Consider the following 15353-nt stretch of genomic DNA (forward strand, 5'->3'; position numbering starts at 1 on the left):
GGAATCTTGAATTGTAAACCAGATCAGTGTAGACCTATTCTGTTAATGGCATGAGAACTGGAGTCACCAGTTTGGCATCCCAACCCCTTCCCACCCCTATCACACACACACACACGCACACACACTCACACACGTACCCCTGTAGCTCCTAAGGCAATGCCACAGGTTCTGTCAAACAATTTGAAAACCAAGTTTAGATGAGTCTTTTTCTAACTGTAGGGCACAGCCCATTAGTGAATTATGAAATCACTTTAGTGGCTGGAATCTGATTTGGAAAACAAAAATAAAAGTGCATTACATGAACTAATGGCTAAGTATTGGTATATAAAACCTGTTATATACGCACACACACACTCTCACATTCTGAGCTGTGATATAAATTGTATTTCTTAATGTGGATCATGATCAAAATGGCTCGAAAGCCATTGCTTTACATCCTCTTGTAGCTTCAGTTCCTTCCATTTCCTCAGTCACATAAAACTCCATCCATATCAAGCCACTTGTGGTTCCCCAAACCCATCTTGCCCTTCCTCTTCTATGCGTGTAAGTGTATGGTGCTAGGCGCCAGGAACGCAGTTGCAAGAAGAAACAAAATCTTGCTTACACGGACAAATATACAAATCACACTATTTAGCTGTGAACCCAAATAAGTAGTCTAAATGAAACAAATATGGATTTTCAAGAACATGTACCAAAGACAATTAGAGAGACAAGGGAGCCATCCCTGAAGAAGAATCAATTAGCAGAGATCTAAAGAATATGTCAGTTAACTAGGTAAAAGGGTAGAGGAAGAGCATTCCAGACATAACAAAATATAGGCAGCCCTGGGATGAGAGAGGATATGGCATGTCTGACGAACTGAAAAAAAGGCCAGAGTGCTGGAGCCCAGAGAACGAGTGGGAGGGTAATACGAGACAGGACAGGAAAGGCTGGCAGTGGTTAGACCAGGTGGGGACTTATGGGCTAGGATTTTGTTTTCTGTCCTCAGAGTAATGGAAAGCCATGAGGACGATTTAAACAGGAGATGATGAAATAGGAGTTTTGAAGACACTGTGTCTGCAGTGTGGAGGACGGACTAGAGGGAAGGAGTGGCTGCAGGAAGACCAGTTAGGAAGCCAGTAGAATAATCCAGGCGAGTAGTGACAGTGAATTGATTCACTATATTGGAAGTCAGAGGAAAGAGGAGAAAGGGTGTGGTAGTGAAATAGAGACCGACTCCTAGGTTTTGGCTTGCATAACTGGGCAGATGGTGCTGCTAGCTGAGAGTAAACTGGAAGAGACAGGGTTTGGAGAAGACTCTGGGTTCAGTCTTAGATAAGCTACATTTAAGGTGACTTTGAGTTGGATATGTGTCCTGCTAAGACAACCTGGAAGCCATGGGAGTATCGCTGGTAAATGAAATTGGGCATATGAGTGTGAGGAAGATACCTGGGCTTGAGCCCTGAATGCCTCTCCACTCTTCCTGGTGTTGTATTTCTACTTATTATAAATGTCTATGAATACACATAGTTAACTATACACTTTTACTGCTTTAAAGTTCAAATATAGAAATGATAAAAAGCAAAAATCTGCTCACTCCTTGGGCTTCTCACTGCGGTGGCTTCTCTTGTTGCGGAGCATGGGCTCTAGGCACGCAGGCTTCAGTAGATGTGGCACGCAGGCTCAGTAGTTGTGGCACACGGGCTTAGTTGCTCCACGGCATGTGGGATCTTCCCAGACCAGGGCTTGAACCCATGACCCCTGCATTGGCAGGCAGATTCTTAACCACTGCACCACCAGGGAAGCCCCAATCTGCTTTTTTAAATCAGCAATGTAATAAGAATATTCTTCTCTATCATGGTATAGACAGTTCTATCTTACTCATCTGAATGGCTACAAAGTATTACATAGTAGGCCTGCATCACAATTTAACCAACACCCCAAGTCACCACTAATGGATAGCTGGGTTATCTGGCAGACAGTTACCTGCCCATTCAGTAGCCATTGTTCCCCTCTGCCTTGCTCACTGAACCTGATTTTGTTCCAACAAGCAACATGTTCTGCCCTAGGTGATAATTCATGATTGGCTTAAGGCAAGTGAGACCATCCTGTTGGCCTACTTTTTCAACTTCCCTCGCAGCTATGGGCAGTAATGTTATCAGGCTCTGGCTAATAACCCTAAGTAGAAGTCTGTTGTGAGAGTTTCTGAGTAAGCTTTTGCTTTCCTGATAAAAGAGAACTAACAGGAATACTGACTGCTCTTTCCCCTTTCTTCTGTTTTGGACATGACTATGATGACTGAGGTTCCAAAAGTCATTTTGCAACTACAATGCCATAAGCCAGCACTAAGAAGAGTAAAGCAGAAAGGCAAAGAGAAAGCCTGGGCCCTGATACACAGACACACACATAAACAGTGACTCATTTTAAAGAATCCAAATGTATTTCCACTTTAAAGCCTGAAGAAGTAAAAGGAAATGTTTTAGACCAAAGATTCAAGGCAGAGATATAAGTGATGCCCTACAAAAATAAGAAGCACACTTAGAACAACACAATGGGGAAATACTTTCAGCTGTTCCTGAGAACACCTTTAGACGCTAGGTCTAGAAACGCCTTTCTGGCTCCCTGCCAAGCACACCCCTCTTTCCTGCAACTCATTAAGGAAGGCCTTTGTATACAATCTTTCCTTGTTGGAAATTTCTATTTCTTTTGCCTGCCCTTTGAAAATGTGTCAAATTAAGAAATAATCTTTTACATGAAAAGTTGGAAGGTGTTTGAATTGGGTGAACCATAACTTTTCGTAAGTTCACAACTAGAGTAAGTGAAACATCAGAAGTAAAAACTTTTTAAAAAAAGACAGAAAAAAATCCCCCCCTTTATGAGAAAAAGTGCTTCCTGGCTATTTAATTCCAGAAAACAATTTCTGTTATTTTACTATAATGGTGATGGTTTCTTCTGTTCTCAATTTTGCCACCTTCTCCTGTTCTGGCAAAATATGTTAGATTTCTCAAAATTCCTCAACTTGTAGCTCCACTTAAACACTTAAAGGCTATTAAGTTAATAAATTTATACTGCATGAATAAACTATAGTTTTAAATATTAGACGCAAAACAACTTTATGTGTAATTCAAATTGTACATAATCCATATTTATGCTTCTAAACAAACAGAAGCTCACATTTGTACTACTTTTACAATTTACAAAGTGCTTTTACATACATTTTCCCATTTTCTATTCAAGACAAACATGTGAGTTAAATATTCTCATTTCACAGGTAGAAATAGAACCAGACATTATTCAGTGCTTTAACCAGTATATAGTATAGCCCTGAGACTTTAGATTTGCAAAGGGTTTTAATAAAGCAAATATCACATATATTTCAATTTTTATCACCATTTTCAAGTTTCCATTTTCTTAACAAAAGAAAGCAATGAAAAAGTTTTCCACAATCTAATAATAAAAATGGGAAATATTACATAGACAGTTGTATACTAACCCAATGAGTTGAGATCTACCAGAAGCAAGTTTACTCTGAGGGTCCTATATTGTTACCTATATGTAGGGCACCGGCACCAGAACCACATTTAGATGAGTAATTTTTCACTTTAGAGAAAATAATGCAGGACACTCCTAGTGCCTCCAAGTCTAATGTACATATATGTGTATGTGTTAGGGTATGTAGGTGGCCAAAAAGGATACAGAAAAATACTTAATCTAGATATTTAGAATTATAGGACCTCTGTTTTTCCCATCTTAGGCCTTTAATAACTTGACAATTGTTTGGTCATATGTCTCATCTTTAGTAATATATTTATTTTTCTTTCCACACCCCCCTTTCTTCCTAAGTACCCTGTACATTAAGACTAGAAACTCCAACAGGTAGCTTTCTTTCTGAATTATCTTCCCTACTGCATACTTTTTTCCAGAATTTTCCTTTCCTATTTCTATACCTTGAAGACATTTCTTTATAGTAGATGAAGGAGCTATATAGCTTATATTCATTATGAGAAAAGATCAGTTCCAGCATTGATTTCCCAGCAAAAAGCTGAGAGAAAAGTTGAACAGAAAGGAAAAGAACAGTGTTAACGGGCAGAGCGGTGACACCTGCACTCAGAAAGCTGCACTGCAGTCTCCGAAAATCTGAGGGTATCCTTTCATTACTGTGCTGCCAATTTACAGAGGAAAATTCTGGCTGGTCATGAGTTCAAAGCAGACCAGTATGTTTAAATTATTGGTTCAATGAATCATTCTTTTTGATGTTTTTTATTGCATTTGAAGACGTTTTCAATAAGTATCTTGAGTTTGAGGCCTTGGCTAGGTAACCATTCTGCAGTAGAAATCAGATTTTTCTGGCACAACTCCATTGCCAGCAATGGGATTTATCAAAACTACAAATGCCAGCACACTGAATATTTCAATACTGTACTTAACTGTTCATATCTAAATATTTCAGCTATGAAACAAACCAAAGGTAAATGCTTAATATATAGTACAAATCAACAGATTCTTCACAGAAGAAAACAATGAGACTGATTTTCTACAACATGTCAGCTGTTCATTAGTTCTCCAATAATATTACTTAGGTTATTTCAAATATAATAACATTTATACACCACTACCCATGTTTTCTCAACTTTTTCTACCTAGGTCCTAAAGGGCATAAACAAGGATGTATATAGTCAGAATTGTTTTTATAAACTTTCGATGTTTCTTTTGTTATGCATCATACAATAATGGAGAATATAAGGAGACAAGGACAAAGGTACATTTAAGTTAGTGGTTACATGAATTTTGCTTATATGGCTAGTTGCTTATATGGGTCTTGCAAATGACAAAATAAAGTAACAAAGCTTGATAAGCTCATCTGTGCCCTGTGAACTTTAGTCCACTCATAGCATAACTTGATTCAGTCACTATTTATTAGTTTTTAAAAATGTTTTTTAAAAACTGCAAACCAGGGCTTCCCTGGTGGCGCAGTGGTTGAGAGTCCGCCTGCCGATGCAGGGGATGCGGGTTCGTGCCCCGGTCTGGGAGGGTCCCACATGCGGCGGAGCGGCTGGGCCCGTGAGCCATGGCCGCTGAGCCTGCACATCCAGAGCCTGTGCTCCGCAACGGGAGAGGCCACAACAGTGAGAGGCCCGCATACCGAAGAAAAAAAAAAACCAAAACTGCAAACCGCACTTTATTACACTTTTCTGAATCAAGAGGGGGTAAATTGTGACACGGTTCCCTCATGCCACTGACTCTTTTGGAGAGAAAATTTCTGCAATTAAACAAGAGTTTCCAAATTCTATAAAAAAGCTTTTGTGTTCTATGACTGACCTTCACTCTACAGTCCCTTTGACCCAAGGCACAGTCCCTGGTGCATCTTTCTGAGATTTAGTTTCGGGGAAGTTTTCAGCAAACCTCTCTCGTGCTTTCTCCCAGTTCTTTTTGCTCTTGTTTTGGAGAAGGTGAACATCTTCAATTGAAGATGGCTTGCCTGTTCCCAAGCCTGCATGTGTTCGCCGAAGTTGAAGCTGGATCTGTTACCAAAAGTTAAGAAGAGAACTTACTGTAGTATCTAAACACACTGAAATCTGCTGTATCCAATTTGGTACTTTAACTATAATTCTTTGAATTAGAAAAGATAGATGCATAAGAAAAAACTGTCAAATACATACAGGAATAAATACATGATTATACATGATTCTATATTGTCTTGCCTGTCAATAAGTACAGTTGACTCTATAGAAAACAGAATGCTCCTTAAATAGCAATCACCAAATTTCACTGAGATGCTGCAGAATCAATCTGTCATCTACTCTAACGAGAAGTAAAAGCAATGGATGTATTTAAACCTACAGTCCAAGCCTCACCTAAGTAAGTGAACAGGTAAGTTAAACATTAAGAGTCATAAAAAGAGAACTTGTTTATTTTCATAAAAGGAGGGGAGGACTTCGCATTATTTTGAGAACCATTACAAGCCACCAGTTACTGAGTGCCTAATATATTTCAGGCACCATCCTAGGGGCTTTATGTTCAGACATCCCTGAAAGAGTTCTCATTATCCCCATTTTTACATATGAAAACTGAAATCCAAACTTGCCCTAAGTCGCACAGCTAGTAATAGAACACATATTCTAACCTGACTACTAAACCCATGTTCATCCCACTGTACCTCAATGAAATGAGAAAATTTACATTAAACTCACACTGATGCACCCATTATTTCTTCAGGTACCAACTAATTATCAAGGAAGTTCTTTGATCATATTACTACTTTGTAAGGTTTTTGTGAAAGAGAATCTGAACCTCTGATGAACCATGGGACTATAGAATTAAACCACTGTATTGTTTTCTAGACATGATTCTCTCTATTGCTTGTTACATGCTCTGAATCTTGAACCTACAACAGATTCTCCAGCTAGTACAGAGTCTGCCTGTTCGTAAAGTAACACTGTGATTGCTCTTGCATGTTAGGACAAGGCACAGTAAAGAAGTCATTAAAAATAACTAAAAGGCACAGAAGAACTTCTGGCTCAGGAAATAACATTCACTATCCTAGTCTGATGAAGGAAAAAACTCTAAGAGCCTTCCTAAGAACTTTAAAAACAAAACAAAACACATCATAAACACATATATTTGGTAACTGTGATTGCCACAAAGGTAGTAATTATGTCTCTTTTTGCTTGCTACAATACTCCTAGCACTTAAGGCAACACCTGGCATATAGTAAGTACAGTAAATATACCCATTACAAGAATAAAGAATGAAAGAAATCTCAAGTCTTACCGGAGTTTTCATTCCTCCACCGTCCTTCCCTAGGCCCTCTCCTTTTTTCCAACCCATCTTTTCCAACATCTTCCGACCTTTATTGCTATCAGTAATTTCACTTTAGAGAAAAGTAAGATGAGAGTTGACTTCTAAAAGACCATTTAAGTCACATTTATAATAAATTCATGAATTAAAAATAACTGGTACGACTACTTTAGAAACTATTGGGCATTACCTAATAAAGTTGAAGATATACAAATTCTACTCCTACATATACTACTTAACAGAAAAGGGAATGTTTTGCAGTCAAATCTAACAATAACCACAAATCAGAAACAATCCAGATGTCCATCAGTGGTAAAGTGGATAAACTGTGGCATATTCATACAAGAGAATATTATATGGCAATGAAAATAAAACGTACCGAACATAACAAAGTAATGCTGAACAAAAAGAATATAGACACAAAATAAGTACTAAATTATTCCATTTATTTAAAGTTAAAAAATAAGTGAAATTAATCTGATGCTGGTGAAGTCAGTAGAATAGTTTACCTTTGGGGAGGAGAGAGGAATAGTGATTAAGAGGGGACACTAGGAGGGTAGGTTTCTGCAGTTACTGATAATTTTCTATTTCTTGACCAGGACATGTATTCTGCAATGTGTTAATCTTATGATGTATCACTGATATTGATACTTACATTTGTGAATTTAACATCAACGAAAAAAGTTAAAATGAAACTAAACCTCTCATTAACTATTTGCATTTTGTTTTATGATTTTATGGTCTGCTAATTTAAGGGTATTTTAATTTTCTGTTCTATTACATTGTCTTTTCAGTTCTACAAAATATGTAAATTAGCTCTTCAATAACAATAACCTAAGCAATGTCAGACCAATGGATTTCATTTTTCATTTCTGTCTTCTAATTTAACTGTAATGCAATCTTCATATTCTCCAGCAATTATTTCAAAAATATTAAACCTTAAAATATATTTGTCATGTTGCTTAGCATGTCTAATATAAAATGCTATACCTCATAAAATGTGACTCCATAAATTCTAAGATGCACTGTTAGTCTATGTACCATTAAGAAAAAACTGCTGTCACATGTAACTGTAAAATTCTATCCAAGTAGTATATCTTAGAATCAATAAAATGATAATAAGTCAAAATTTAGTAACTAATTGTTAGTTCTACATGAAAGATTTAAATGTTAACTAAACTTAGAATTTATATTCTGAGAAACAAAATGTAGCTAATATATGATTAAATGCAGAAATATAATCATTTTGTAGTCTTCAAAATTACATTTTTCATGTTTATCAATGCTAGTTTACCAAGAGAAACGAACTGAATCAAAAATAAGTAAGGGTGCTTCCCTGGTGGCGCAGTGGTTGAGAGTCCGCCTGCCGACGCAGGAGACATGGGTTTGTGCCCCGGTCCAGGAAGATCCCACATGCTGCGGAGCGGCTGGGCCCATGAGCCATGGCCGCTGAGCCTGCGTGTCCGGAGCCTGTGCTCCGCAACGGGAGAGGCCACAACAATGAGAGGCCCGCGTACCGCAAAAAAAAAAAAAAAAAAGTAAGGGACTCCCCTGGTGGTCCAGTGGTTAAGAATCCGCCTTCCAATGCAGGGGATGCGGGTTCCATCCCTGGTCGGGGAACTAAGATCCCACATGCTACGGGGCAATTAAGCCCAGGCGCCACAACTAGAAAGAAGCCCACGCCCCACAAGAAAGATCCCACGTGTCACAACTAAGATCCCACGTGCCACAGCTAAGACGTGACGCAGCCCCCTCCCCCCGCAAAAAAAAAAAAACAGTAAGAAAAATAGTATTTCAGGGTCAAGAACAGAAGCAGTTGAGTTCTGAAATAACTATTAAAAGTATCAGGCCATACCAATTTCTTACTAGCCCAGCCTCCTAAATATCTAATATATAAAAGTATGGTCACTCATTTGTGTGGCTACAATGTTAGCTATGCATATATACGTGTGTTTAAGTTTGTATGTGATAAATCTGTATGTATACTTACATATATGATCAGTAATTTTCTAGGGAATAACGCAATACCAATATTAGAGGAAAATGTAAACAGATGTAGAGTTTCCATCTTGATCTGTATTATTCCTTTAAAAGGCTACCTATCAGATTATATAGCCCTATAAATCACATCGCCCTATGAATCTGATTATGGTACAAAGACTGTTTCAAGCAATTAAAATTTAATACTTACGAATGAACAGATGCAGGAGCATCATCTCTTTGGAAAGTTCCTTCACTTCCAATCTGCTCCCTACGTTTTCCAGCTCTATCTTTATATTTTGGATTCTTTAAAGCCTTTTCATCTTCGTAGTCTGTATTCTTCATAAACATGAAATATTCATTGAGGAAAACAAAACTGATAAATAAAAATATAATGTCTGTATATTTGCCTTGCTTAGCAAATATGGTTCAATGTGGTCTCCATTAAATAAGCCATGATATAAATTAAGATATACTAATTAAGACAATTACATTATTGAATATTTTTATTCTATCCCCTTTAATATAGTGAAAATACAGTATATTTTGAATCAATGCTGTGTACTCACATTCTCATATGAACTACCAGTATTCAAAAAAATATGGAGAACCCCTGGGGCTGGGGAAAAAAATCTACTTCTCCTTTTCTCTAAGGAACTGAAAGTTCCAAAGGACCTAAAATATTTTGATACCGTTCCTTAGAAGGGAAAAATGTAGAAAGTCTTTAAAAAATAGATAAAAGGAAATAAATGCTCTTTTACCCTGGCAATAATAATAGCTTTTTGCTTCAATACAGCTTCATTATATGATTAATCAGTCACTCCACAAATATTTTCTAAGTAAAGAGTAAGTTATGCCCTATGCTAGGTGACAGAATGCAAAGAAATTTATAATCCTAAAGTGCAGACACACACAGTCTTCAGCATGTTACAGTATGACTGGTTCGACAATTAAGGTATACACAAGATATGGCAGTGGCACAGAAGAGACAGGCAATTCAGCTTGGGGTTTCAAAGGCTCCTCTTCCCCTTTGCTACTATTTGCTAATCTTTACATAAAAAGTACAACATTCATCCAAAAAGATGCTACAGACTGCTAGAGCAATGCAAGTAAAGTACCACAGAAGTTTTTACTCAATTTTGCTTTCAAAACAGAAAAATACAGACCACCAACCCTAATGGGTATTCCCCCCAGAAAATGATGTAGAAATTAAGCTAAAATTTTTGAAAAAACATTTTATTCTCTCCTTATATATCTTCTATTTTCCTACCAAATTAACCTCTTAACATTTTTTTCTATTATGATTTCTCTCCCTTAGTACAACAGTAACAAAAAATACAATTCTGCATAAAAATATGTTATTTGTTATCTGACTTGTTCATAAAGTGTAAAAAACACTGGACAAATACACTTAAGACCTAGATCCTATATCTAGCTCTGTCGCTTAGTAGGTAGGTGACCAGCTCTAGTCTCTCTAATGTAAAATGGCAATATTAATTAGTTTTCTGGTCTACTTATAGGATTAAATGGTAATTTTTTTTAAACTGCCTTACTGAGGTATAATTAACATACGATAAATTACACATAAAGTGTACAGTTACTTTTGAGGTTCATATACACTTATGAAACCATCACAATTAAGATAATAAACATATTCATCTCCCACAAAAGTATCCTCGCCCTTCTTTGTAATCTATCCCTCCAGCCCCTCTCCCTGTGCATCTTCTCCTGTAGCCAGGCAACCACTGATCTTTCTGCCATGATACATTAGGTTTGCTTTCCTAGAATTTTATAGAATCGAAGGATATAGCATGTTGAGTTGATCTTTGAACAACATGGGTTTGAACTTCGTGGATCCACTTATACATAGATTTTTTTTCAGTGCTAAATACTACAGTACTACACGATCTGCAATTGGTTGAATCTGTGGATGCAGAGCCCCAGGTATACAGGAACTGTGGACATAGAGGGCTGAGTACCAGCTATATGCAGATTTTTCAACCAAGGTGAGAGTCAGCACACTTAATCCCCGGGTTTTTCAACGGTCAACTGTACTCTTTTTGGCTGGCTCTTTCACTCAGCACAATCATTTTGAGATTCATCCATGTTGTAATCTGTATCAATAGCTTATGCTTTTTTATTGCTAAAGTGTTTGACCATATAGATTTAACATAGTTTGTTTATCCATTAATGATGGACAGATGAGCTTTTTCCAGTTTTTGGCTTTTAGAAAAAAAGCTGCTGTGACCATTTGCTCACTTGTTTTTGTATGAACATATGCTTTCATTTCTCTTGGATAGAAATGAAATACTCTGAAGTAGAATGGTGAATAATACAGTAGGTGTACATTTAACTTTTTGACAAAGTACTAAACTCTTCTCCAAAGCAATCACACCATTTATATTTTCACCAGCAGTGTATGAGAGTTCCTGTTCCTCCACATGCCCACCAACACTTAGTATGGTCAGTCTTTTTAATTGGTTTTAAATTGTAATTCCCCAATGACTAATAATACTGAACATCTAAGTTGTTTTCCTTTATTGAGTTTTCAGAGTTCTTTATATACTCTAGGTATAAGATACATGACTTTTATCAGATATATGATTTGCGAATATTTTTCCCAGTCTGTGGCTTATCTTTTCATTCTCTTAATCGTGTCTTTGGAAGAACAGAAGTTTTGGAGGAAGTACAATTTGTGCTTTTATGGATAGTGCTTTTAGTGTTAGATACCTTAAAAAATCTTTGACTTTTTTTTTAAGGGTTGCTTCTAGAAGTTTAAATTTATATGTATAGTCCATTTTGAGTTCATTTTTATATGTTATGAGGTGGGGATCAAGGTTGTTGTTGTTGTATGTGGCTATATAATTGTTCCAGCACTGATTGTTGAAAAAAGACCATTCTCTTTCCACCAAATTGCCTTCATGCCTTTGTTGAAAATCATACACACGCACACACATTTATCTATGTATCTATCTATCTATATGGGTCTATTTCTGGACTCATTATTCTGTTCCATCAACATATTTATCTTTTTGCCAGTACTATACTGTCTTTATTGCTGTAGTTTACAATAAGTCTTGAAATCAGGCAGTATTAGTCCTCCAACTGTGTTTTTCGAGGGTATCATTTTAATGCAAGTTTTTTAAAAACCAGAAATGGCTATTCCAATATAGGGTATTATCATCACTTTCCTACTCCAACCTCAACAGTTGTTGAGGTAAACAGTAAAAAAACTAACAGGAACTACATAAATCTCAGAATCATTCTAAATAGCTCTCTTTTTATATATAAAAATGGACTATGCTTATCTACAGGCAGTTTTATACAAAACCAGATGCAGTTTAACACATGTAACAATATTTAACTCCCTTACCTGCAAACCATATTTTACTCGTATTTTCTTTAATTCTTTTCTCCTTTCCAGCTCTTTTTCCTCCTTACTTAGAGTTGGACCAACTAAAAGGAAAAATTGAGTTTGGTTTAAAGAAAAAAAAAACACTAAATCTGATATAATACTGTTTATTTAATAATGAAAAACTAATAGTACTAGTATCCCATCTGCAGATTAATAAAAAGTTCAAATAAATTAATATAAAAGGATCTTAGGTTGTGATGCTGTCCTTTCAGCATTTTGGTAATTAAATCTACTTGGAAAGTAAACCAAAACTCAAAGATTATAGGAATGTTTTAGATACTGAAAGAAACACTGAACATCTTAATTTTTCAATATGGTTACTGTAATAGAAATCCAAATGCAGAAATATTGTGAGTTTTCCAAAGGAACATAAGCTTGTGCAAAAGAAAAATAACAGAACCCAAGATTCACGTTACTACGTAACATGCCATACTCATTTTCATAATGTAGTATGAGAAAACAAAAAATACATAATGAACGTGTATAGTTAGTATTTAAAGGAAACAAATGATGTGAAAAAAATTACTTACTAGTTAAAAGGATCTTTCAATTTTTAAAGCCTTAGATGAGTGGGTTTTAAACAAGATAGTAACATTTTACAATATTATTTATTATAGAAAGTAATGGTATATACACAGATAATATATCAAACAAACTAGGAAAGCAAATATATCAACCAATAAATCTTAATACCTTGGCCTATTCTTTTCTATGTTACTATTTTACATCAGAGTTTAACTGTGGATGACTTTTTATATCAGTAAACAGATGTTAAAAGGGAAACCAATCTCTATTTATGTCACAATTACTCCTTTGAAGTACATTTAGCTACCACTGCAGCGCTGCTTCAAAAGCCTATAGACTGGATTAGCAAAAACAGAGCTAATGATTATCATTCCTGGTCATAAAGTAACCTAATGCTGTACCAGTACAAATTACTACACAGAAAGACCAACTACAATCATAATCTACTAGTCTAGGTCTCAAATTTGAAATACATGTCATTCTTAGTCTCATTTGATAATATTCACTTAAATATAAATATATCTCAATAGAGTATTATATCAATTAGATATGAAGCTGGTACTGATACTTTTTTAGAACACGCAGTGAATTAAAAAGCTACCATGCCCATAAACAGTATGCTTCACATACCAAAAGGTTCATCTTTCTTATCAAGACGAAGGTGAGCTCTAACCTGCCCTGGTTCACAGCCATCACAGGTATCACTGCCAGGGTGAATGTGAAAGGACAACACGGTCTCTCCAATTTTCACTTCATCTCCATGCTCAAGTACGTAAGGGTCACATTTAGTTTTGGGCTAAAGGAGAAAAAAATTACAAAGCCAAACCCAAGAGAGTTACATATGGTTATTTTATTTATTTTATGTCTACTGTAAGTAATGTCTGATTATAAAAAAAAATTGAGATTGTTCTCAATGAGATAGACATATGCACACACATTTCCACAAAACTTGAAGGTGATGCATAATATTCTACTAGTTGAGAAGATGACAGCTGAACCGAGCAACTTCTAATTTTTTTTAAATATTTATTTTATTTATTATTATTTATTTTTGGCTGCATTGGGTCTTCGTTGCCAGGCATGGGCTTTCTCTAGTTGCAGCAAGCGGGGGCTACTCTTCGTTGTGGTGTGCGGGCTTCTCATTGCAGTGGCTTCTCTTATTGCAGAGCACAGGCTCTAAGCACATGGGCTTCACTAGTTGTGGCACATGGGCTCAGTAGTTGTGGCTCGCAGGTTTAGTTGCTCCGCGGCATGTGGGATCTTCCGGGACCAGGGCTCGAAGCCATGTGCCGTGCATTGGCAGGCAGATTCTTAACCACTGCGCCACCAGGGAAGCCCTCTAATTTTTATATTATCAAAATCCACTGATCTCCCCATCTCCGTGCCCAATCCTATCACAGAAATACCCAACTCAAACTTCAAACAGTCTATTACCAAAATGAAAAATCACAATCAAAAAGATGAAGTGTTAAGGAGATAGTTGCATCATATTTCCCTTTTTCCGTCCTCTCTTGATAATTCGGTTTTATCTCATTTTTTTTTTTTTTTTTTTTTTGGCGGTACGCGGGCCTCTCACTGTTGTGGCCTCTCCCATTGTGGAGCACAGGCTCCGGACGCGCAGGCTCAGCGGCCATGGCTCACGGGCCCAGCCGCTCCGCGGCATGCGGGATCCTCCCGGAGCGGGGCACAAACCCTGTCCCCTGCATCGGCAGGCGGACTCCCAACCACCGCGCCACCAGGGAAGCCCGGTTTTATCTCATTTTTGATTCTTATAGACTAAGACCTCCCTCCCTCCCTTCCATATATTATCTTATTATGTGCTAAAGCACTTTGTTACATGTTGGGATAGAAGAGTTAACTAAATAGACATAGCCCCTGCCTTCAAGGAGTTTACAGTTTAACAACATTTCCTTTAATAGTTTAAACACACACACACACACACACACACACACACAAAGGATGGCCCCTAAAGTTGCTATAAGAACATTTACTCTGAATAGCTTTAAAATGCATTTATTTCTAAAAATAAGGCACAGGTACATAATTAGAAGTCAAAACTCAACAGTTAAGTATCCACTTACTGTATACGTTTTTTAGCCCTTTCTAAGAATTTCCTTCCATGTTAACACATTTGGGTGAATACCAATCTGAACTAAATGATATGTATAATAACTATGGCCCTGAGGGATAAAGAGTTTCATTTCAGTTTTTTTAAAATAATGTGCAAGTATTTAATTAATAAGTATATACTCACTTGAAGAATCTGTTTTCCATTTACAATTGTACCATTTTGACTGCCTTGATCCACAAGGACATAACTTTGTAAGTCGTGATCAAAATAAATTTCTGCATGAAACTTAAAAAAAAAGAAACCAGGTAATTATAAAGTATTACACCTTTTTTTAAACCATAGATAATTTCTCTATGATAAGATGCAATGAACTTTAGTCTCTTAATAATTTAGCTTTTATTATTTTTAATACATTTTTTTCAGAATACAAAAGTATAATAATGCTTCTGGTAGAAATGAGAAGGCTACAGAAGAAAAACTCACCTATAATTCCACCTATAATTACCATTAATAATTTAGTATGTGTCCTACCTTTTCTACTTTTATAATATAGTTGAGATTATACTATATATATAATTTGAAATA

At 36.4% G+C, this 15353-nt stretch overlaps 1 protein-coding gene across 1 annotated transcript in view; it reads right to left on the minus strand.

Annotated features, from left to right (window-relative positions):
- Window positions 1-3063: 3063 nt before the first annotated feature.
- The window catches only part of AGGF1 (angiogenic factor with G-patch and FHA domains 1), a 49153-nt gene continuing 36863 nt past the window's right edge, over window positions 3064-15353 (minus strand). The window contains exons 9-14 of the mRNA XM_032627989.1: window positions 14952-15053; window positions 13328-13493; window positions 12131-12213; window positions 8969-9096; window positions 6751-6850; window positions 3064-5501 (exon numbers count right to left, since the gene is read on the minus strand). Coding sequence (XP_032483880.1) covers window positions 5301-5501; window positions 6751-6850; window positions 8969-9096; window positions 12131-12213; window positions 13328-13493; window positions 14952-15053 — 780 coding nt within the window. The 3' untranslated portion in view covers window positions 3064-5300. The remainder of the gene's footprint in view (window positions 5502-6750; window positions 6851-8968; window positions 9097-12130; window positions 12214-13327; window positions 13494-14951; window positions 15054-15353) is intronic.

This window comes from Phocoena sinus, chromosome 3 (genome assembly GCF_008692025.1).
Source record: "Phocoena sinus isolate mPhoSin1 chromosome 3, mPhoSin1.pri, whole genome shotgun sequence".
Lineage (NCBI taxonomy): Eukaryota > Metazoa > Chordata > Mammalia > Artiodactyla > Phocoenidae > Phocoena > Phocoena sinus.